The sequence below is a fragment of the Nerophis ophidion genome, linkage group LG10 (assembly GCF_033978795.1).
Source record: "Nerophis ophidion isolate RoL-2023_Sa linkage group LG10, RoL_Noph_v1.0, whole genome shotgun sequence".
Taxonomy (NCBI): Eukaryota; Metazoa; Chordata; class Actinopteri; order Syngnathiformes; family Syngnathidae; genus Nerophis; species Nerophis ophidion.
Window position 1 is genome coordinate 11,496,093 of NC_084620.1, and position 20,525 is coordinate 11,516,617.

Below are 20,525 nucleotides of genomic sequence, written 5' to 3' on the forward strand. Positions count from 1 at the left end.
TTAAATTAGTGTCTCCATGGGGAAAGCCACAACGTACACACAAAAACTTACTTTAATTGGGGGGTGGGGGTCTGCACAAGTTATCAATGCCCTAAGTATCTTAAGGGGTGTGAAGACTAAATACAGTAAGAAGATCACTAACTTGGCAACATTGATCCATCCTGCTACATCATCTTATTCTCTGGCTGACTAGGCGCATGTAAGCTTTGTTCAGAAGCATAATTCAATGCATAACAACTTAAAACGTAACAGCAACTATTTGTGGCTATGTTACATTAGGCGTTCAAAGCTTATTGGAACACTTCTTACTGCCAAACACCACAAATGTACTTAGAACTGACCCAACTTTAGAACCGAAAATTAATAAATAAAAACTGAAATAGTGACATTGAGAAGCTTAATCAATTTGTTTTGCTATTGGGACAAATACATCATGTCACTTCTTTTGTGTTGCCATTTTACAGCTTAAAGATAGTAATATGTCTTGTTGTGTTTTGTATGGATTCATTCTTTGGAGATAGTGGGAAAAAATTTGTATTAGAATATTTGAAAACATGTTAAAGCATTAGAATTAAAAGTGCCATGGCTTTAAAAAAAATAAAAAAATAAAAAGCTTTAATAGCAAAAAAAAAAATGGTTTTGTGAAACAGCTTGTTAGCCAACATGTTGTCATTTTGGGGATGTGACATGAGTGTCTTACGACAACCCCTCTAAATGTTTTCATTTGCACCACTCGATTACTTTTAATGGAGCAAGCTGTATAGGGCACATTTTAAGACATGGAAAAAAATAAAGCTCATGGGGTCAAGACAACATCCATCCATCCATCCATTTTCTACAGCTTATTCCCTTCGGGGTGGCTGGAGCCTATTTCAGCTACAATCGGGCGGAAGGTGGCATACCCCCAGGACAAGTCGCCACCTCATCGCAGAGCCAACACAGATAGACAGACAACATTCACACTCACATTCACACACTAGGGCCAATTTAGTCTTGCCAATCAACCTATCCCACACAATGAACTGAATTTAAAGCGGCACAGAAAGAACTGTAAGCACATTTTAATAAAAAACAAAAACATTAAAGGGCACATTGTTTTCAAATAATTACAGTGACAGTGATGAAAATGAGTCAAGAAGGACCCATATTAAATGTGGTTTAAACTCAGAGCAAAGCCTCCCTCATATTTACAGTTCATGCGTGTGTGTGTGTGTGTGTGTGCATCAGACAACAGTGTGCAGTGGCGTCCCCGTGGCGTGCGTCGGGGAGTGTTCAGAGGCAGGGGACAGCGAATGGGTGGAGGTCTCCCTTTGCAGGTCCTCCACCCTACGCTGAAGTTCTGCCCGCAAGAAGAGCAGATCCTTCAGAGTCTGATGCACTGGCACCTGAAACACACCCGTCATCAAGGATCACATCATTTTGTCACACCACACATGTTCAAGGCTTTGTGTTCACTTTTTGCACTAGTGCGATTCTGTCCAACCACAGCTACCATTAATATCTAAAGACGGTGGAGCTAAAATGGCAGCAATACAGAATTGTGAAAAAAATAAATATATTGGAATAAGTTAATTTTGATGATCACCGGACTGGTTGACTCACACCAACATAAGCAGTTATGGACTTAACAAAAAACACAACTAGCCATTGCTTGCACATTTACTTGTGACCTTGGCTGAAAACATGCCGTAAAAAGAGAATAGATTATAATTAAGGATCTTTTTCTTTTAGTTGTGAATATTTTTTACTTTGGCTCTACTGTTTTCATATATTTTACACACAGAACTGCTGCAGTATATCTCTTGTATGTCTTGACGCCAGCGACAATAAAGATTTGATACATGCGCAAATTGAACAACTAAAAAAAAAAAATTGGGGTGTATTTTGCTAGATGCAGTAGTAGAATGTATATAACATAGATGCTTTTATTTTGAAGCTTCCTTTGCACTTAACATGAAGTCACTGTATGCATGTGTTGATGCTGTGTATTGAGACAGTATTTATGTTTCTGCTGCTGATAAAGATGAAGTTAAAAATCAACATAAACCATTTTTTATGGACCATGCAGTTGGCGTCAGTTAAAAGTAGCTGTTTGCCACATTTACACAGATGCCAGGAGAGTGCAAATGTATTCTAAGAAGCTATTTCCCGCACTTTTGGCTTTTAGAACGTAATGATGCAACTATGCTTAGCTTTTGTGTTGTTAGCTAATAATATTGATTTGGATAGCAACGTCAGTTATCACTGAATGTATATTCAATCATAACAACAACAACATTACTCTGTGTGTGTGTGTGTGTGTGTGTGCGTGTGCGTGGACGAGAGAGCCGTAGATGAATGCATGAATAAAAACCTTGAACGCCAAACAATTTCCTCGTACCAACAAGCAATTCTCATTCAATATAATTAATAATTGTAAAAAAAAGAAAAAAGATCAAAAAGAAAACAGATGATATATTTCTGTTAAACCCCTAAAATTCTCATAAGCTAGCCAGTGGTGTTCTTGATGTATTTTTGGGTTAAAAAAAAAATTCAGCGAGAGCAAGTTGGCAACAGTCCCTTTCAGCGAGCACTTGTGAACAAGTCAACATAGATAGTTTGTCCATATGACCATAACAGCCTTAAGTGAGTTGCACTGTATTTGTTTTCGTATTGTGTTATCGGCACATGTAATAGTATGTTTTTTTTAAACATTTTTGCTGTTGTTTTAAAATTTAGGGCCAATAAAAATATGCACTTTGTCCCAAACTGTAATAAAACATTCATTGCAGGTCAGGATTAGCAAAAATAAACACATTTTGGTCCACACTTTGTCCACCCCTGCTCTGAAGTATCACATACGGTGCATCCGGAGAGTATACACACCTCTTCACTTTTTCCACATTATTATGTTACAGCCTTTTTCCATAGTGGAATAAAGGATTTTTTTTCTCAAAATGTTTCACACAATACCCCATAATGACAATGTGAAAAAGTTTTTTTAGAAATGTTTTTGCAATGTATTGAAAAAACAACAACTAAGAAACCACATGTACATGAGCATTCACATCCTTTGACATGAAGCTATAACGTGAGCTCAGGTACATACTGTTTCAACTGATCATCCATGTTTCTACAGCTTATATATATATATATATATATATATATATATATATATAGATATATATATATATATATATATATATATTCATGAGGGGTTCCCTCAATCATCAGGAGATGAAAATCTCCTGATGATTGAGGGAACCCCTCATGAAACAGATCTGTAGAGATGAAGTAGTCTTGTGATTTTTTCCCACACCTACATATATATATATATATATATAGATAAAAAATATCCCACACTTGAAAATGCATGGCAGAACATAAACCAAGCATTAAGTCGAAGGAATTGTCTGTAGACCTCCGAGACAAGATTGTCTCAAGGCACAAATCTGGAGAGGGGGAGGGAAAAATTTCTGCTGCCTTGAAGGTTCCAATGAGCACAATGGCATCCATCATCTGTAAATGGAAGAAGTTTGGAACCACCAGGACTTTTCCTAGAGCGGGCTGACTGTCTAAACTGAGTGATCGGGGGAGAAGGGCCCTAGTCAGGGAGGTGACCAAGTACCCGATGGTCACTTTATCAGAGCTAAAGCATTCCTCTGTTGAGGGAGAATAACCTTACAGAAGGACAACCTTCTCTACAGCAATCCACCAATCAGGCATGTTTGGTAAAGTGGCCTGTCAGATGCCATTCCTTTGTAAAACGTTTGCCAAAATGCACCTGAAAGACTCTCAGACCATGAGAAACAACATTCTCTGGTGTGATGAGACAAAGATTGAACTCTTTGGCGTGAATGCCAGGCATGTTTGGAGGAAACCAGGCACCACCAATCACCATGCCAATACCATTCCTACAGTGGAGCATGGTGGTGGCAGCGTCATGCTGTGGGGATGTTCTAAAGCGGCAGGAAACGGGAAACTATTCAGGACAAAGGGAAAGATGAATGCAGCAATGTACAGAGACATCTTGGATGAAAACTTGCTCCAGAGCGCTCTTGAACTCAACAGGGGCAACAGTTTTATCTTTCAGCAGGACAACGAACTAAAGCACACAGCCAAGACATCAAATGAATGGCTTTAGGAAAACTCTGTAAATGTCCTTGAATGGCCAAGCCAGAGCCCAGACTCGTGTCTGATTCAACATCTCTGGAGAAATCTGAAAATGACTTCGCACTTGAGAGACGCAGCAAAGAGGAATGAGCGAATCTGCCCAAAAATTGGTGTGCAAAAATGGAATTTGTGTGAATACTTTTCAGATGCACAGTAGATCCATCAGGTGTTAAAAGCCCACCTGTGGCCTCATGCTGGGGTTCCAGCGGGCGTAGTAGGTGCTCCACAGCTCCAGGTGTCTGCAGGAGGCCAGCGGATAAAGAACGTGGTGCTGATAGTCCACATAGAAAGGGTTGGTGAATTCCTCTGGCTGGCTGATGAGACAACAATAAAGACGACAAGTCAGTCTGGAGCATGTCTTCTCTGTCCACCCAAGCAGACATCCTACCTGTTAATGTAGGACCATAAAGACACCGTCCTGGTGTGGACCTCCTGTAGAGCACAAAGTTTAAAAAGCAGTCGACCTTATTGAGGGACTAAACGGAGGACCTACCTTGGTCATACGTTCCTGTTCACTATTAAACATGAAGGTCCCAAAAAGACAACTGTAGAGGTGGTCTAGCACCGTGACCAGGAACAGCTCGGTGAACTCAAAGGCTGCTGGGAACTGAAGTCCAAAGTCAACAAATTAAGTGACAGTGGACGTTTGTGAAGAGACTTTCAAGAAATACTCACCTGTCGAGTCATCTGCCAGACGCAGTCGATGAACTGGACGAAGAGAGGTGAACGCTCAGAATTGGCATGGTTCTCGTCACCGTGACCCACACGCTGCACAAAGTAACGACATTGCCGTCACATACAAACCAAAGGAGAAATAGAATTATTGCTGGGATAGCTAGCAAACATCGTAATTCTATGGCGTTTTAAGACTGACTTCAAGTCTTGGATAACCATACAGCAGGAGTATACTGAAGGAAGCGTGAAGCACTGAAATACATTTTTTACATCAAAGCTGCTAAAACCAATCAAATCTAGGTCAATCTATGTTAAGCTATCTGAACAAAACATCCACAAATTAACTTTGTGTTATAGCTAAAGCAAATTACTGTAAAATTTAAAAATATATCTCATTGATAAAACCTATTCCCAGTTTGGCATTTCCTCCCTGGCTTTTTTTTTCGGATTCCTTTTCAAAAGAATCCTTTTTTTAAACTGTAAAAAGTGATGTGTGTTCTTACAGCAGAAAACTTGTGTCCAAAACTGATCCACTCTTTCTCCAGCAGAACCTACAACACGCAGGAGTACACTGTCAAAACAGACACATGTAAAAGTACAATGTGTGTGTGTGTATATGTGAGACCTGGAAGCCTCTCAATGTACGATAATGTCCGTCCAGCATGAGCATGGCCAGAGAAGTGAGCTGCGCTGTTCGATCCCAGCCGTCGCTGCAGTGGACCACCACAGATGTTTTCCCGGACTCCAGCTTGTCGGCTATCTTGACTGCTCCGGCTAACAGGAGCTGCACAAAACAATTTCAGCCAGCAAATTCCAGGTAGGGGGTTGGGGAAGTTGTGTGGCTTTTCTTACCCTTATGTACTCCAGCCAGTGAGTCTGGTCGATATTGGAGTGCCAGTGGGCTTCATCGATGGTGGGGTACAACACATCCTTCATCTTCCTCAGAGACTCACGCATTACGTGGATGTTGGGGATCTCCAAGAAGTTGAGCTCCACGCTGGGGTAAAAGCTCTCGCTTTCGTAGCCGCCATCTTTGGTCTGCAAAGAAAAAGAAAACTGAAAGTGGAGAGGAGAGAAGGGAAATCAAAAAAGGAGAGGGTCTGACTTTGTTGGTGTCTGCCACGCTGCAATGGCGGGCGTCAAAAATGCTGAGCTTGTGGGACTGAGCGTTGCCGTCCATGATGATTTGGAGCAAGTGCTCGTCCTCTTTGCAGCGGCGGTCTGAGGGTCCGACTAAAGGCTGGCCGCAGCGCACAATGGTGGCCTGGGACTCGGGGTGGATCCAGGATAAGACCTGCAAGAAGGGTGGAGGTGTCAAAGCAAAGCCCGAAAACATTTAGAAAGTAATTTTGCTTATTTAGCATTATTTTACTATATTTTGCATTATTTAGCAATATCACTCAGCTGCATTTTGCCTAATTTAGCATCATTGAGAAATATTTAGCATCATATAGAAGGAATTCGCCATCATTTAGCATACAAACCCCGTTTCCATATGAGTTGGGAAATTGTGTTATATGTAAATATAGACGGAATACAATGATTTGCAAATCAGTTTCAACCCATATTCAGTTGAATATGCTACAAAGACAACATATTTGATGTTCAAACTGATAGACAATTTTTTTTTTTGCAAATAATCATTAACTTTAGAATTTGATGCCAGCAACACGTGACAAAGAAGTTGGGAAAGGTGGCAATAAATACTGATAAAGTTGAGGAATTCTCATCAAACACTTATTTGGAACATCCCACAGGTGTGCAGGCTAATTGGGAACAGGTGGGTGCTATGATTGGGTATAAAAGCAGGTTCCGTGAAATGCTTAGTCATTCACAAACAATGATTGGGAAACGGTCACCACTTTGTGAACAAATAAGTGAGCAAATTGTCAAACAGTTTAAGAACAATATTTCTCAATGGGCTATTGAAAGAAATTTAGGAATTTCACCATCTACGGTCCGTAATACCATCAAAAGGTTCAGAGAATTTGGAGAAATCACTGCACGTATGCAATGATATAACGGACCTTCGTTCCCCCAAGCGGTACTGCATCAAAAAGTGACATCAGTGTGTAAAGGATATCACCACATGGGCTCAGGGACACTTCACAAAACCACTGTCAGTAACTACAGTTTGTCGATATACAGCTGTAAGTGCAAGTTAAAACTACTATGCAAAGCAAAAGCCATTTATCAACAACACCCAGAAACGCTGCCAGCTTTGCTGGGCCCGAGCACAGCTCAGATGGACTGATGCAAAGTGGAAAAGTGTTCTGTGGTCTGACGAGTCCACATTTCAAATTGTTTTTTGGAAACGGTGAACGTCGAGTCCTCCGGACCAAAGGGGAAAAGAACCATCGGGACTGTTATAGGTGCAAAGTTGAAAAGCCAGCATCTGTGATGGTATGGGGGTGCATTAGTGCCCAAGGCATGGGTAACTTACAGTACACATCAGTGAAGGCACCATTAATGCTGAAAGGTTTTGGAACAACATATGTTGTCATCTAAGCAACGTTATCATGGACGCCCTTGCTTATTTCAGCAAGACAACGCCAAGTCACTTGTTACAACAGCGTGGCTTCATAGTAAAAGAGTGCGGGTACTAGACTGGCTTGCCTGTAGTCCAGACCTGTCTCCCATTGAAAATGTGTGGCGCATTATAAAGTCTAAAATACCACAACGGAGACCCCGGACTGTTGAACAACTGAAGCTCTACATAAAACAAGAATGGGAAATAATTCCACCTGAAAAGCTTCAAAAATGTGTCTCCTTAGTTCCCAAAGGTTTATTGAGTGTTGTTAAAAGAAAAGGTGATGAAACACAGTGGTGAACATGCCCTTTCCCAACTACTTTGGCACGTGTTGCAGCCATGAAATTCTAAGTTAATTATTATTTGCAAAAAAAAAAAAAAAGTTTATGAGTTTGAACATCAAATATCTTGTCTTTGTAGTGCATTCAATTGAATATGGGTTGAAAAGGATTTGCAAATCATTGTATTCCGTTTATATTTACATCTAACACAATTTCCCAACTTATATGGAAACGGGGTTTGTACATTGGAAGCATATAGAAGCATTTACCATAAATTATAAGCATTTAATATTGTACAGCACAGAGGTCCCCTACCATCCCAACCTGGAGTCTGTAGACGGGGTTAAATTGGGTCGATAAAACTTTCAGAAACGATGTTAAAAGAAAATAGACAACTAAAAAAGAAAAAAAGTTTCATAAATAACTACAGCAAATTTAAATAAATAAAAACAGTTTCATAAATAACTACAGAAAATTGTATGTAAATGCAAATCAATCTTGGAAAAGAGGGCGCTTATCTTATTTTGAAAATAATACACATTTATTTGAATCTGACGTCCCACAGTTGGGCTCTCATAATCACTACAACCAGTTGCAAAAAAATAATGTACCGGTAAGTTAACTGTTCTGATGCCACTTGATAGTTTGTTAGTTATTTTCCTTTGTTCTGTATTATTTCCTGTCCCAGTGGTCTTTTTTGGTTTTATTTCCTGCTAGATTCCTTTAGCAAGAAGGGTCTAACTACAGACACTCAAAGTTGCGCCCACAGGGGTGACGACAACAGCAGTGAACCGTGTTGAAAGACATGCCCACGGCGGCGCTGACAACGCAAGAGTGGACACTGCAATTGTAATGTGATCCAAGATGGCTGTTGAAATGCACAATGGTTGGTGTTATTTCGGCTGTTGAATGTATTGCTTTTTCAGCTGTTTCTATGCAACCCTAACCCCAACTCCAACCCTAACTTCCTTTCAGCAGTATTATTTCCGTATTACGCATTGTCTCTCCTGCTTCACTTCTGTTTAAAGACACACTATGCTTCTGTTGTCATCACCCCTGTTGGTATGTCTTTAAGGGAGAGCGGTTAGAGTGTGCATTACACAAGAGTGTCTACAATCTGCAGCTAGATGTGCTTGTCTTTTACTGCACTTTCACTTTGTTTAGTTTCCTGCCGACGCATGTGTTTTCTGTTTCTAATCAAGTCTATTTAGGTTTACCTATTGCTCCTTGGCAGTTCTGTTTAATTGCCTTTTTGTCAGTGTGCATGAGTTACTCTGTTTAGTTGCTTTGTTCATGCTGTGTTTTGCTCTCCAACTAAAGAATTAGATTTTTTGACCCGCACCATCTGTCACTGCATCCTGGAGTCACGCCCTCAGCCATATGCCACTGTGACATTAACAAGTTTTCTCATAAGAGATGATGAATCAAATTTAAGGTTACTACTCAGGATAAAAAGGATACAAGAACAACTGAAATATTAGCTGGTACTCCAAATATGGTTTATTTTATGCTAATTTATGTTTCCTCATTTTAGTTTAAGTTCAAACAAACTATCCAGAGCTTTACACAATGGTATTGACGATGATGTTGCTATTCATGATCAAGACTAGATGTTTGGCGATTACCAAACAATGGGCGTTAAAAACATTAAAGTAAAACACACGTCCTGTTAGCCACACATCAAACAATCTACTCTCTAGAAAACTCCCGGATTGCATTAATGGTGAGTTTGTAGTAATTTTGTAGTTTTACATCTGATGATGCCCTTGTCTTCGACACAAATAAATAGCATCAGAACAATTATTGTCAAATTGTAGTATAGGTACTACTAGAGGTACGTGGGCTCCATCTAGTAGTACGCCATAGAATCATTTATATAAATATTGTAATGTAACGGTTTAATTTTCCTATACTCAAAACACTGTTACTGTTCACACTGAGTAATGTTACAGTAAACTGGCTAAAATATGAACTCTAAAGTGGTACTTGGCAAAAAAAAGTTTAAGAACCACTGCATTAGAGTATTATAATGCCGTCAGAGGTTTGTGTGAACGCGGCTCAAAAAGGTTAGGGACCAAAGATTTAGCATTATTTCTCTGACCGGAATGCGATGCTTGGCTCGGAAGGCAGCCACTCGCTTGATGTCGTCGTCAGTGATGTTGGTGGGAATGACCAGTACAGAGGGGTAGGTGTCACACAGCTCGTAGGTGCTGTTGACTTTACTGATAGTCCAGCTCTCATTAGGGAGACCCTGCAGTCACAGGCAGCAAAAAGTACATTTACGTTATTGCACAGTTCTTTAAAGTGCTCATCACTAAGAGTCCCTTTACCTGACGTCTGTACTCTGCTACAGGATCATACACCTTCCAGCCGTCCACAGGAAACTGCTCCTTGTACTGGAAGGCAAACAACGTCTGCACAGAAGACATTGTGTGAATGTTCCAAAGCATTCAGACATATATTATTCTACACCAAAAATCATCTGTTAATTCTTATTATTCTTAATCTTATTCTTCTCCATAATTTGTCGTGCTCCTCCTGCACATTTTTCATCCTATTCATGTTGTTCCAACTTCAAAATGTTAAACCTTTTACAGGAATATTGGGCTTTATTTAAAAAAAAACAAAAAAACATGTTTTCCCAAATTTACAGGGACATTTTTCCCCATTCGAAATTAATTGCCTATTTTTCAAACTTCCACAATTGCCACATGTTTCAACCAATTCAAACCATTTAGTTCATCTTGGAAATTCAAATGATAATTTTTTCAAGTTCGAGGGAATGACAGGAATTCCCAGTATTTCCGTTTCGCGATTCATTCAAAAAACATGTTTTTGACACCCCTAATTTGTCATTTTACAAAACAATTTTCATTATTGTAGCAATATGGTGGTTAAAGTAAGGATTTATGATTGTTTGGGAGGGCACAATAGTGGTGGCTTCTGCGTGTGTACACGTGTTGGTAGAGCAGCGCATACAGTACATTTCAACATGTTGTTAAATAGAAAGTTGATCCATCAGCCCTTGATATGTTGGTTTAATATACAGTACTGTATATCACTTAATATTGTGTTCAAAGTGCACAAACTAACTAAAATATGGACTTTTAGAGGCGGAACCCATTATTCATGTTTAAATTATTTCTTATGGGGAACTCTACTTCACTATAGGCACTTTTCTATTTACGAATCAGGTTCAAGAACCAAAAACATGCACTTGGGGAAAGGTTGATTGGCAACACTAAGTTACCCTAGTGTGTGAATGTGAGTGTGAATGTCTGTCTGTGTTGGCCCTGTGATTAGGTGGCGACTTGTCCAGGGTGTACACCACCTTCCGCCCGAATGCAGCTGAGATAGGCTCCAGCACCCCCCACGACCCCAAAGAGGGACAAGCGGTAGAAAATTGATGGATGGATGGTTCAAGAACCAATTTTTGCACTCTACTAAATAAATCAGAAATTACTCAGCAGTAACTCAATACTTGAGTAGAACATGCATTACTAAAGTAATTATCTGGATGACTACTTTTGACTTACAGATAAGTCATATTACTCTGAAGTACTCTTACCATTTTTTGGGCTACCTTATCACCTCTGTATACAACATTAAGTGCGTACACCTGTACAGTGTAATGCCAGTAAGTTCAAAGCTCCCTCAAAAAAATGTCTCACTAAAGCATAGGGGCCCAAAGTGCAGCGTTTGGTGAGCATGATAAAATAATGTGACTGACCAGGCTGTGTGAAAGAGGGAACGCAAGTTTGGCGAGCATGTCCACCACGTCCGGAAGACCCATCTCTGTCTTGTAAGCAAACCTGGGACTCCTCATGTCCTAATAATATCAAAAACACAGTGATTAAAAATAAAAAGGGCTTTTTCTGTTTCTTTGCATGTGTACCTTGCAGACCAGCTCCAGCCCTTTAGTATTCTCGCCTTGGTTGGGTATGCTGATGGTCTCTAAGCGGCTGATGGCTCCCAGGTTGACATCAAGAACAAATGGAGATTCCTGGATGGGGACACCTAATATGTTACAAAGTTAAAGAAAGAAAAGCAGAAAAAGTATAATGTGGCGTACCCTTTCCATGCTGCTGAAGTAGAGCTTGTAGTCTGTGATGGTCAGTGTTCCATTGAGGAGACCATTGAATGGACAAATGTACATCACATCCTGGACTGCATGAAAAATAAAAAAGGTTACTAATTACAATACATTACAGTAGATCACTACCATATTTGTAGATGTATTTTCTTTTATAATAATCCACTTCACTTTGCACTTTAATGTAACAATAATATACCTCACTGTATTGTTTGCATTGTATACATACTTTTATATGCCAGTTAATTACTTACCTTTTTCGACATTATCTTTTCGACATACGTTTTTAACTGTAACATAAATGTCTTGTTTGTACAGTATGTGCTTTGCTTCTGGTAGGGTTATCTGCAATTTTGTTGTTCTTAAAGTGCAAGACTATTCTATTCTTAAAAATTTTTTTAAAGTGTTTGATGCACGCTCTCAAAGTGCTGCAGCAATGAATGCAGCATACTGTAGGGTGCCGTCTCACAAGTCAATTTATTCAATATTTTCCAGTAGACAAGATGTTTTGTAACTGCGTGTTTTGAGAGTACAATACTGTATGAGAGTAATTATAGTGTAATTGTTTCCTAATGAATATGGCAAAATTTAAAATGTGTTTGATAAGGCATGTTTAGAATATTAACCTACATGTATTAGTTTTAGATCAGGGGTCCTCAATTACATTTGTTCAAAAGCCACGATTTTTTTCTAAGCAGCAACTGTGATGTGCCTCGCCGTTGCCCCCTCGAGCGCAAGAAGTGCTGCATAAACAAGCAATTCTCTAATAAGACTGAATAGTTTATTTATTTCTGTGATGTATGGCGAGCCAAAAGAAACAGCTTTGGCTGGCCGGATGTGGCCCACAGGCCGCCTATTAAAGACTTATTGCTAAGAAAATCACTTCATGGTTGCGTTAATTATTCATTGTTTTTAACCATTCACTAGGGGTCTTGGAACGTAACTTTTTACAAAAAGCAGGGATCTACTGTTCTAGTAAAAGTCCTAGCTTGCTAACAACTCACTTGCAGTCTGAATGTTCTCCCCTGGTAGCAGAGGAACCTGATTCTGGAGCATTCTGACTCGGGCACCGTATCTTAGAGCCGGATGGTTCTACAAACAAAACAGTATAAGTTATTAAGGTGCTCTGTATGTGTGCTCAACACTAATCACATAAAGATCATCTCATTGGCACAGTTGAATAAACCTGGCTGTGAAAGTGACGGACGACGGGCAAAGACAGCAGAGGAACAAACGAGAGCAGTGTGAAGAGGAAGGACAGAAAAGAAAAAGCAGAAAGAGACTTGCCAAAGCATCGGAGGGATGCTCAGAGTCAGTCTCTCCATGGTAACAAAGGCCTTCATCCAGTGAATCCTGCGGCAAGAAGGGGGGCAACATGGAAATGAGAGAGGAAGAGAAAACTGCAGAAGAGATACAAAGAATATGAACAGACACCATATTGTGGGGCTTTTTTCTATGTGTAAAATATGCATTAAAATATGTTCTAAGGAATTACCTAAATTAGATATGTATCATCCAGGGATATTTTTTCTTAAGCTATCAAAACAAACTTGGTGTGTGTGTGCAATAAGCATTGTCTGCAATCTAGTGGTTCATCTTCGGATTGCAGGTGACTTTTGGTATTGATAAGAAAATAAAAGTATATCGACAGTCGACCAACCTATAGGAGTATAAAAAAAAATGAAAAATACTTATTTTATATTTGAACCCTTGTGCAACCCTATGGACCAAAACAGGAATAACATGTGCTCCTTATGTTATATGATGGTTCATTTTTAAGGTGAGGTGAGCTTTTTTTTTTATTTTGTTTTGCAATTACGTGACCAAGAGGCCCATTCGGACACTTACGGGTTTCAGGCGACAGTCTGGAGTCCCTTTAGGCTACCGTTTATTTACCTGAATCAGTGCAGATGTGGGCATATTTTGAAAGGTTTAGAGGCAAATATATAAGCGATCATGAAATTTTTTTTTAAAATGGGATGGAGTGGATTGATACACTCTTAAGAAAATATTTTTTTTAGTGATTTAAAGCATTTATCATCACCAAGATGTTACTGCTCACTCCAACCTCACTTCAATGACACAGATTTAGAGAAGAAAAGATGGGCGGTACATTATGTGGAGGGGTCCACAATTAGAACATTAACCCGTGAAAGACAAAGTTGGACTTATTCGTTGCCAAATAAAGTACTGGACTGACATAACATGAGCAATGCTGAGACACTAATGAGAAAAGGGATATGTTTGTTTGCAGTTTATTTTCTGCTACAATTCAAGTCTGCAGTTGTTTTTTTGGTGTGAAGTTCATATTTTGTCTCATTGTTCAACTATAAATATCTGTTATTCAGTAACATTTGCTAGCGATAACCAGATTCAGTATATGCTGTTGAGCCGATGAGTTATTCATCTCGTTTATTAATACTACTAAGGATATTTTCTTTATCCTAACAAATGTCACCAAAGACGCTATAACGTGGTCATCTGTGTTGTAAAGCTCTTGGATTTCCTGCAACAACTAAGCTTTAATTTTCTGTTATGAAAGTTGACAATGAAAATATGGTGGATTGGACCAACAATCAAAATATTTTTTACTAGGACTTAACAAGACGTTAGTTTATTTGCACAACCAGGTCTTCGTAGTTATATTTAGACATAGAAACCAAAACAGACCACAAACTAATCCATTGTACTTTTCTTGCATTGAATTCTGCAATCAAACAATAATCTTGATAGCATCACAGAAAGTTTCTTAAACAAATCAAATGTTCAAACAAACATTTTACAAAGTGATTGCTGCAGACACAAATATGGTATGATTGCATACCACAAGAGTGGAAAGTGATTATATACAAGAAGAACGAATATGACGTTTTTCTTTTTCACGACTTAAGTCACACTATGGTCAAGCAGCTTCACTGTAGCATTTAAAAGAAGTGAGAGTGAGTGTAGAGTTTGAGCAGAAAATGTGGTATTGTTGTTCTGTTCTTGGGTGTCCCAATCGTTCAAATAGAGAGATAGAAAAGAGCTTTCATAGAGTCCTGAAAGAAGTGGTTCATAAAAGTAATAAAGTCAGGGAAAAATGGAAGTGTGTTGAAGGAAATAGTTCTTAAAAATATCACTGTCAACATCTTCTGGAATACAATCAGATGACGCTTGTGTCTGCAGCGAACACTTTGTAAAATATTTGTTTGAACATTGGATTTGTTTGAGAAACTTTCTGTGTGTATCGGGAATAGCCTCTTCATCTTATGCATGACTGTCAAAAGCATAGTGTAAAAATAAGCCAAAGCAGAAGAGAAAGTGTGCAATAGGTTGACAGTATGGTGATTAATTTGTGTCTTTATATCTGTGTGGAGTTTGCATGTTGTCCCTGTGACCGTATGGGTTCCCTCCAGGCACTCCAGCTTCCTCCAACCTCCAAAGACATGCACCTGGGGATAGGTTAATTGGCAACACTAAATTGTCCCTAGTGTGTGAATGTTGTCTGTCCATCTGTGTTGGCCCTGCGATGAGGTGGCAACTTGTCCAGGGTGTACCCCGCCTACCGCCCGAATGCAGCTGACCCAGAGGGATAAAAGTGGTAGAAGATGGATGAATTTTATGCATTTTTTTTTAAACCAAATAATACTGACAATTTCATTGAAAATACATTCGGTGTAAAAAATGTATTATATAAAAATTCAGTGGCGAAAAATTTGCTGCTTCAAAAAGCAATCGATCTTGTCTCAGAACCAGCCAATGAGGTGTCAATTCTGAAGTCACGTGACACAGGGCTTGCAAAAAAACATGAAAAAAGCATTTAACTGGGCTACCTGAGCAAAATAAAACACAGTATATATTTTAACGCGGCCCGCTGGGTGTTTTCAAACTATAGAAAATGATTCCAATGGTTAACATCTACACTGATTGAGTGACATACGGGTTACGTGTCATGATTTGCAACTAAACTGACTGTGATACACAATGTGACCAGCAGATGGTGTTGGAAAATGATGTTCAGGTAAACGTAAGGGCTAAAGAGGTTTGAATGCATTCATGAAGGGAGGAATAAATGTTTGAGCGTAAAGTCCTTGTTCACAAGACAAAGTTTGATTCTTTATAGATTAACAACACACTACAGTGACCATAGGAAGCTCTGCATGTATGGGTCAGAGTGGATGAGCAGCAACAAGCCTGAGACCTTGCAATCACAAGTGTCACAAAAGCAGAATTGTACAACCAAGTTTGGCAGAACAGTGATACTACATCGAATAAGTGGATGTTTTTTTAATCTTTTGCCTTAATTTTTCGCTGTGTGTGTTGCATTTGTGTTGCTCTTGCCCAATTATAAAATATGTCAATCAAGGTGGTGGTTTAGGAAGTATAGAAGCAACGTTCATACATTTTATTGTTCATAGTTAATATTGTAAATCCCACATTCGGTATGTTCATATACATTCTGACTGTCTTTTTCATGAAAAAAACTAAACAGATTATCCCAAAAACAATGTACTTTATATATTTTAATGAATTATATGACAGTCAGAATGTACTTATATAGAATGTGGGATTCACATTATTAACTATGAACAATAAAACACTGCATATTGCGAATATATAATTGTTGCGCTTCTGCAGACCACTTCTTTGATCAACATCTTTTATAATCGAGCAAGAACAACAAAGATGCAACAAACATGGCGAAACATAAACGCAAAAGCTAAAAGACACACACTGTCAGGCTTTTTTGCTCTGTTAACAAACCTCACCCACTCTGCCCCACTGTTCATTCCCAGAGCTTTGTATGTCACTCAAAAGTGCAGATTCTAACCATTGGAATCATTTCCATCGTTTGAAAATATCAAGTGGGCCGATTTAAAATAAAAATTATGTTGTATTATGCCAAGGTGGCGCAGTTAACTGCCTTTTTTTCATGTTGTTTTGCAAGCCTTGTGTCATGTAAAAGAACACCTCCAGGCAACTTCAACTCTTGACTAAAACCCTGCCCCCTCCACATTCCACCTTCCCGTATTGTAAATAATCAAATGTATATACTTGTTCTTATGCTTTCTGAGCTCACTATGTTCACTGCTCGCTGTACATATCCTAAGAAGTCAGACCTACACTATTTAAATGTCCATTACTCAGACGATGTAATTGTTGATGACTGAAGTGCTGATATTAGGGGCGTGGGAAAAAATCGATTTGAATACGAATCGAATATGTTGTGCGATTGAGAATCGATTCTTTTTTTTTTTTTAATCAATCCAACAAACCACTACACAGCAATACAGTAACAATGCAATCCAATTCCAAAACCAAACCTGACCCAGCAACACTAAGAACTGCAATAAACAGAGCAATTGAGAGGAGACACAAACACGACACAGAACAAACCAAAAGTAGTGAAACAAAAATGAATATTATCAATAACAGTATCAATATTAGTTATAATTTCAGCATAGCAGTGATAAAAATCTCTCAGTTACATTATCGTTAGACATTTATAAAAAAAAAAAAAAAAAGAACAATAGTGTCACAGTGGCTTACACTTGCATCACATCTCATAAGCTTGACAACACACTGTGTCCAATGTTTTCACAAAGATAAAATAAGTCATATTTTTGGTTCGTTTAATAGTTAAAACAAATTTAAATTATTGCAATCAGTTGATAAAACATTGTCCTTTATAAATATAAAAGCTTTTAAAAAAAAATCTACTACTCTGCTAGCATGTCAGCAGACTGGGGTAGATCCTGTTGAAATCCTATGTATTGAATGAATACAGAATAGTTTTGAATCGGAAAAATATCGTTTTTGAATCGAGAATCGCGTTGAATAAAAAAAAAAAATCGATATATTATCGAATCGCGATCCCAAGAATCGCTATTGAATCGAATCGTGGGACACCCAAAGATTCGCAGCCCTAGCAGATATCAACCAAACCTAAACCCCCCCCCCCCCTCCACATCCCACGCCCCGGATTGTAAATAATGTAAATAATTCAATGTATATACTCTGACGATTAACTTGTGTGATGACTGTATTATGCTAATAGTATATATCTGTACCATGAAGTGATTAACGTGGACCCCGACTTAAACAAGTAGAAAAAATTAATCGGGTGTTACCATTTAGTGGTCAATTTTACAGGATATGTACTGTACTGTGCAATCTACTAATAAATAAATAAATGGGTTGTAATTGTATAGCGTTTTTCTACCTTCAAGGTACTCAAAGCGCTTTGACACTACTTCCACATTTACCCATACACACACTGATGGAGGGATCTGCCATGCAAGGCGCTAACCAGCACCCATCAGGAGCAAGGGTGAAGTGTCTTGCTCAAGGACACAATGGACGTGACGAGGTTGGTACTAGGTGGGGATTGAACCAGAGACCCTCGGGTTGCGCATGGCCACTCTCCCAAACTTGACTTCAAACTTGACACCTCATTGGCTGGTTCTGAGACAGGATCGATTGCTTCAGGCTTAATTTATCGTAAGTGCTTTTTGAAGGAGCAAATTTTTCCACATTGAATTTTTCAGCACATCATTTTTTTATACAGAATTTTTATACACTGAATTTATATTCAATTACATTTTTTGCATAATTACATTTTTTTTTAATTCAGTTCACAAAATGCGAACGCAAAAAATTCTGTTTCACAAATTAAATGTTTAATTAAAAAAAAAACCTTTCGTAATGTTGTAAGCACAATACCAATGGCGCGCAATTTGCCACATTTTGCAAATTTTATGTCAAATCAAATGTTTATTGGATTCATCACTATACAGTGTACATTCACGACAGAACTACTGACTACTACTACCACAACTTGGTTTACTATTTGTAAAATATATTAATGTAGGGTTACCTGGAACTTGAAATAGGCCACCCGGCCAGAATCCACGCTTGGTAGTAGTTTAGTCAATAGTTAAGTCACGAATGTACACTGTATAGTGATGAATCCAATAAACATTTGATTTGATTTGACATTAAATTTGCAAAATGGGGTTGTGCATTTTGCAAATTGCGCGCCATTGGTATTGTGCTTACAACATTTTGTTGTAAGCACAATGGCGCGCCATTGGTATTGTGCTTACAACATTTTGTTGTAAGCACAATGGCGCGCAATTTGTGCTTACAACAAAATGTAAGTACAATACCAATGGCGCGCAATTTGCAAAATGCGCAACCCCATTTTGCAAATTTAATGTCAAATCAAATCAAATGTTTATTGGATTAATCACTATACAGTGTACATCCGTGACTTAACTATTGACTAAACTACTACCAAGCGTGGATTCTGGCCGGCTGGCCTATTTCAAGTTCCAGGTAACCCTACATTAATATATTTTACAAATAGTAAACCAAGTTGTGGTAGTAGTAGTCAGTAGTTCTGTCGTGAATGTACACTGTATAGTGATGAATCCAATAAACATTTGATTTGATTTGACATAAAATTTGCAAAATGCGGTAGCACATTTTGCAAATTGCGCTTACAACAGAAATAAAGATACAAATCAACCTCCATGGACAGCCTTGTAAATAATTGCACATTAAATACCTTGTCTCTGTTGATGAGGTCAGCTGAAGCTGAAATCTGACTCGAGATGGTGGCTGCCATCAGCTGTTTGCACCACTCCACATGAGAACCTGATGGACTAAAACAAACATTTTAAGAAAAATGACAGAAAAGGGGGTGGTCACCCGCCATGTTTTGCCACTCGCTACGGCACTGTATTCACACAAGTCCCAAAGGAATGCATCTTAAATACCACTATCCGTAAAAAAATTAAAAATAAAATACTCTGCGAATATAAGCTTACATATTTCAGTGAATCAGTAAGTGTTAGCCTAGCTGGGCCTGTTTCGTGAAGCTAACACTTGCTACATCCTGAATGATTGTCAACAGGAAGACAGTTGGCTTACTTTGTAACATCTAGTCATGTACACGAATGCTGCTCAAAATGAAGGACAAGATAGTTCATATGATATTGTGTGAATAAACAAGGGGTTATAGGTTGCGAGTTCATTAAAGATAATAATGCGCTATTTGCATAATAGTGTTGCATCACAGCTACTTGAGTCAACCGGAAGAAAGTGGAGTGGAGAGGAAATGCGAGCTTTAAATAGCTGCCGCCATTAGTAATGTCAACGTTTCACTACCTGTCCAGGTTTTCTCCACTGGCTGGTGCGCTGCTCGGCGAGTTCCATGGCTTTTTGTTACCTCCTGCTCCGTCTGCCATGCCAGCGCTTTGCTTCTCCATCCGCGGAAGATGTGATGTTTCTGGGTCACAGAGGCGGGGGGAGCGCGGCGTCCTCCGATATGAGGGTGTGGATATGATGGGCTTGTTTTCGAGTTGTAAAACGTGCTGCTGCAAACGTTCAATTATACACTGTGTCGTTGATCATGTGTGTTTCTCGCTATTCTCGGTTCCATTGGGAGCAAAACAACGAGACAGATATAAGGATTAGCGCAACATAACAGCTGGCCTCTTACTTCCGGTTTAGGGAACGTTTTTTTTCTTATGTCCGAGTTGCCTTGAACATTGCACGGTATAGTCTGGGACAGGGGTCGGGAACCTTTTTGGCTGAGAGAGCCATGAAAGCCAAATATTTTAAAATATATTTCCGTGAGAGCCATATAATATTTTTTTTTAACACTGAATACAACTAAATGTGTGCATTTTTAAGTTAGACCACCATTTTTCGAGTATATTAAGTCTCTTATTCTTTTTAATAACATTGTTATTCTTAAGATAACCAATAATAGATCAAATACTTCTTACCATTATTGCGACTTCTTGAA

The 20,525-nt window shown here is 38.8% G+C and overlaps 1 protein-coding gene across 7 annotated transcripts; it reads right to left on the minus strand.

Moving 5' to 3' along the window:
• Nucleotides 1-1,046: 1,046 nt before the first annotated feature.
• Nucleotides 1,047-20,207, minus strand: LOC133560147 (myotubularin-related protein 1-like). 7 transcript variants are annotated; one of them, XM_061912329.1, is made up of 18 exons: nucleotides 19,883-20,207; nucleotides 19,281-19,377; nucleotides 13,019-13,084; nucleotides 12,736-12,823; nucleotides 11,711-11,805; nucleotides 11,534-11,641; nucleotides 11,369-11,467; nucleotides 9,969-10,052; nucleotides 9,740-9,889; nucleotides 5,933-6,121; nucleotides 5,680-5,865; nucleotides 5,453-5,611; nucleotides 5,331-5,378; nucleotides 4,828-4,920; nucleotides 4,646-4,759; nucleotides 4,541-4,584; nucleotides 4,334-4,466; nucleotides 1,047-1,385 (listed from the first exon to the last, which is right to left on the minus strand). In XM_061912329.1, exons 1-18 carry the CDS (start codon nucleotides 19,981-19,983, stop codon nucleotides 1,224-1,226), a joined length of 2,016 nt encoding a protein of 671 aa, XP_061768313.1. In that variant the 5' UTR covers nucleotides 19,984-20,207; the 3' UTR covers nucleotides 1,047-1,223. The 7 variants fall into 7 exon arrangements, with proteins under 7 accessions (XP_061768313.1, XP_061768316.1, XP_061768315.1 ...); XM_061912332.1 differs by lacking the exon at nucleotides 19,883-20,207 and adding an exon at nucleotides 19,646-19,790; XM_061912331.1 differs by lacking the exon at nucleotides 19,883-20,207 and adding an exon at nucleotides 19,543-19,692.
• Between the last annotated feature and the right edge of the window lie 318 nt (nucleotides 20,208-20,525).

What these genes read in the sequence shown, in the direction of transcription:
- LOC133560147 (XM_061912329.1), bottom strand. Translation starts at nt 19,983, where the DNA reads ATGGAGAAGCAAAGCGCTGGCATGGCAGACGGAGCAGGAGGTAACAAA. An exon ending in TCCCTCTTTCACACAGCCTG is followed by an intron (nt 10,053 to 11,368) that starts GTCAGTCACATT and finishes TCTTCTGTGCAG; the next exon opens with ACGTTGTTTGCCTTCCAGTA. An exon ending in TCTGGCAGATGACTCGACAG is followed by an intron (nt 4,760 to 4,827) that starts GTGAGTATTTCT and finishes TTTGGACTTCAG; the next exon opens with TTCCCAGCAGCCTTTGAGTT.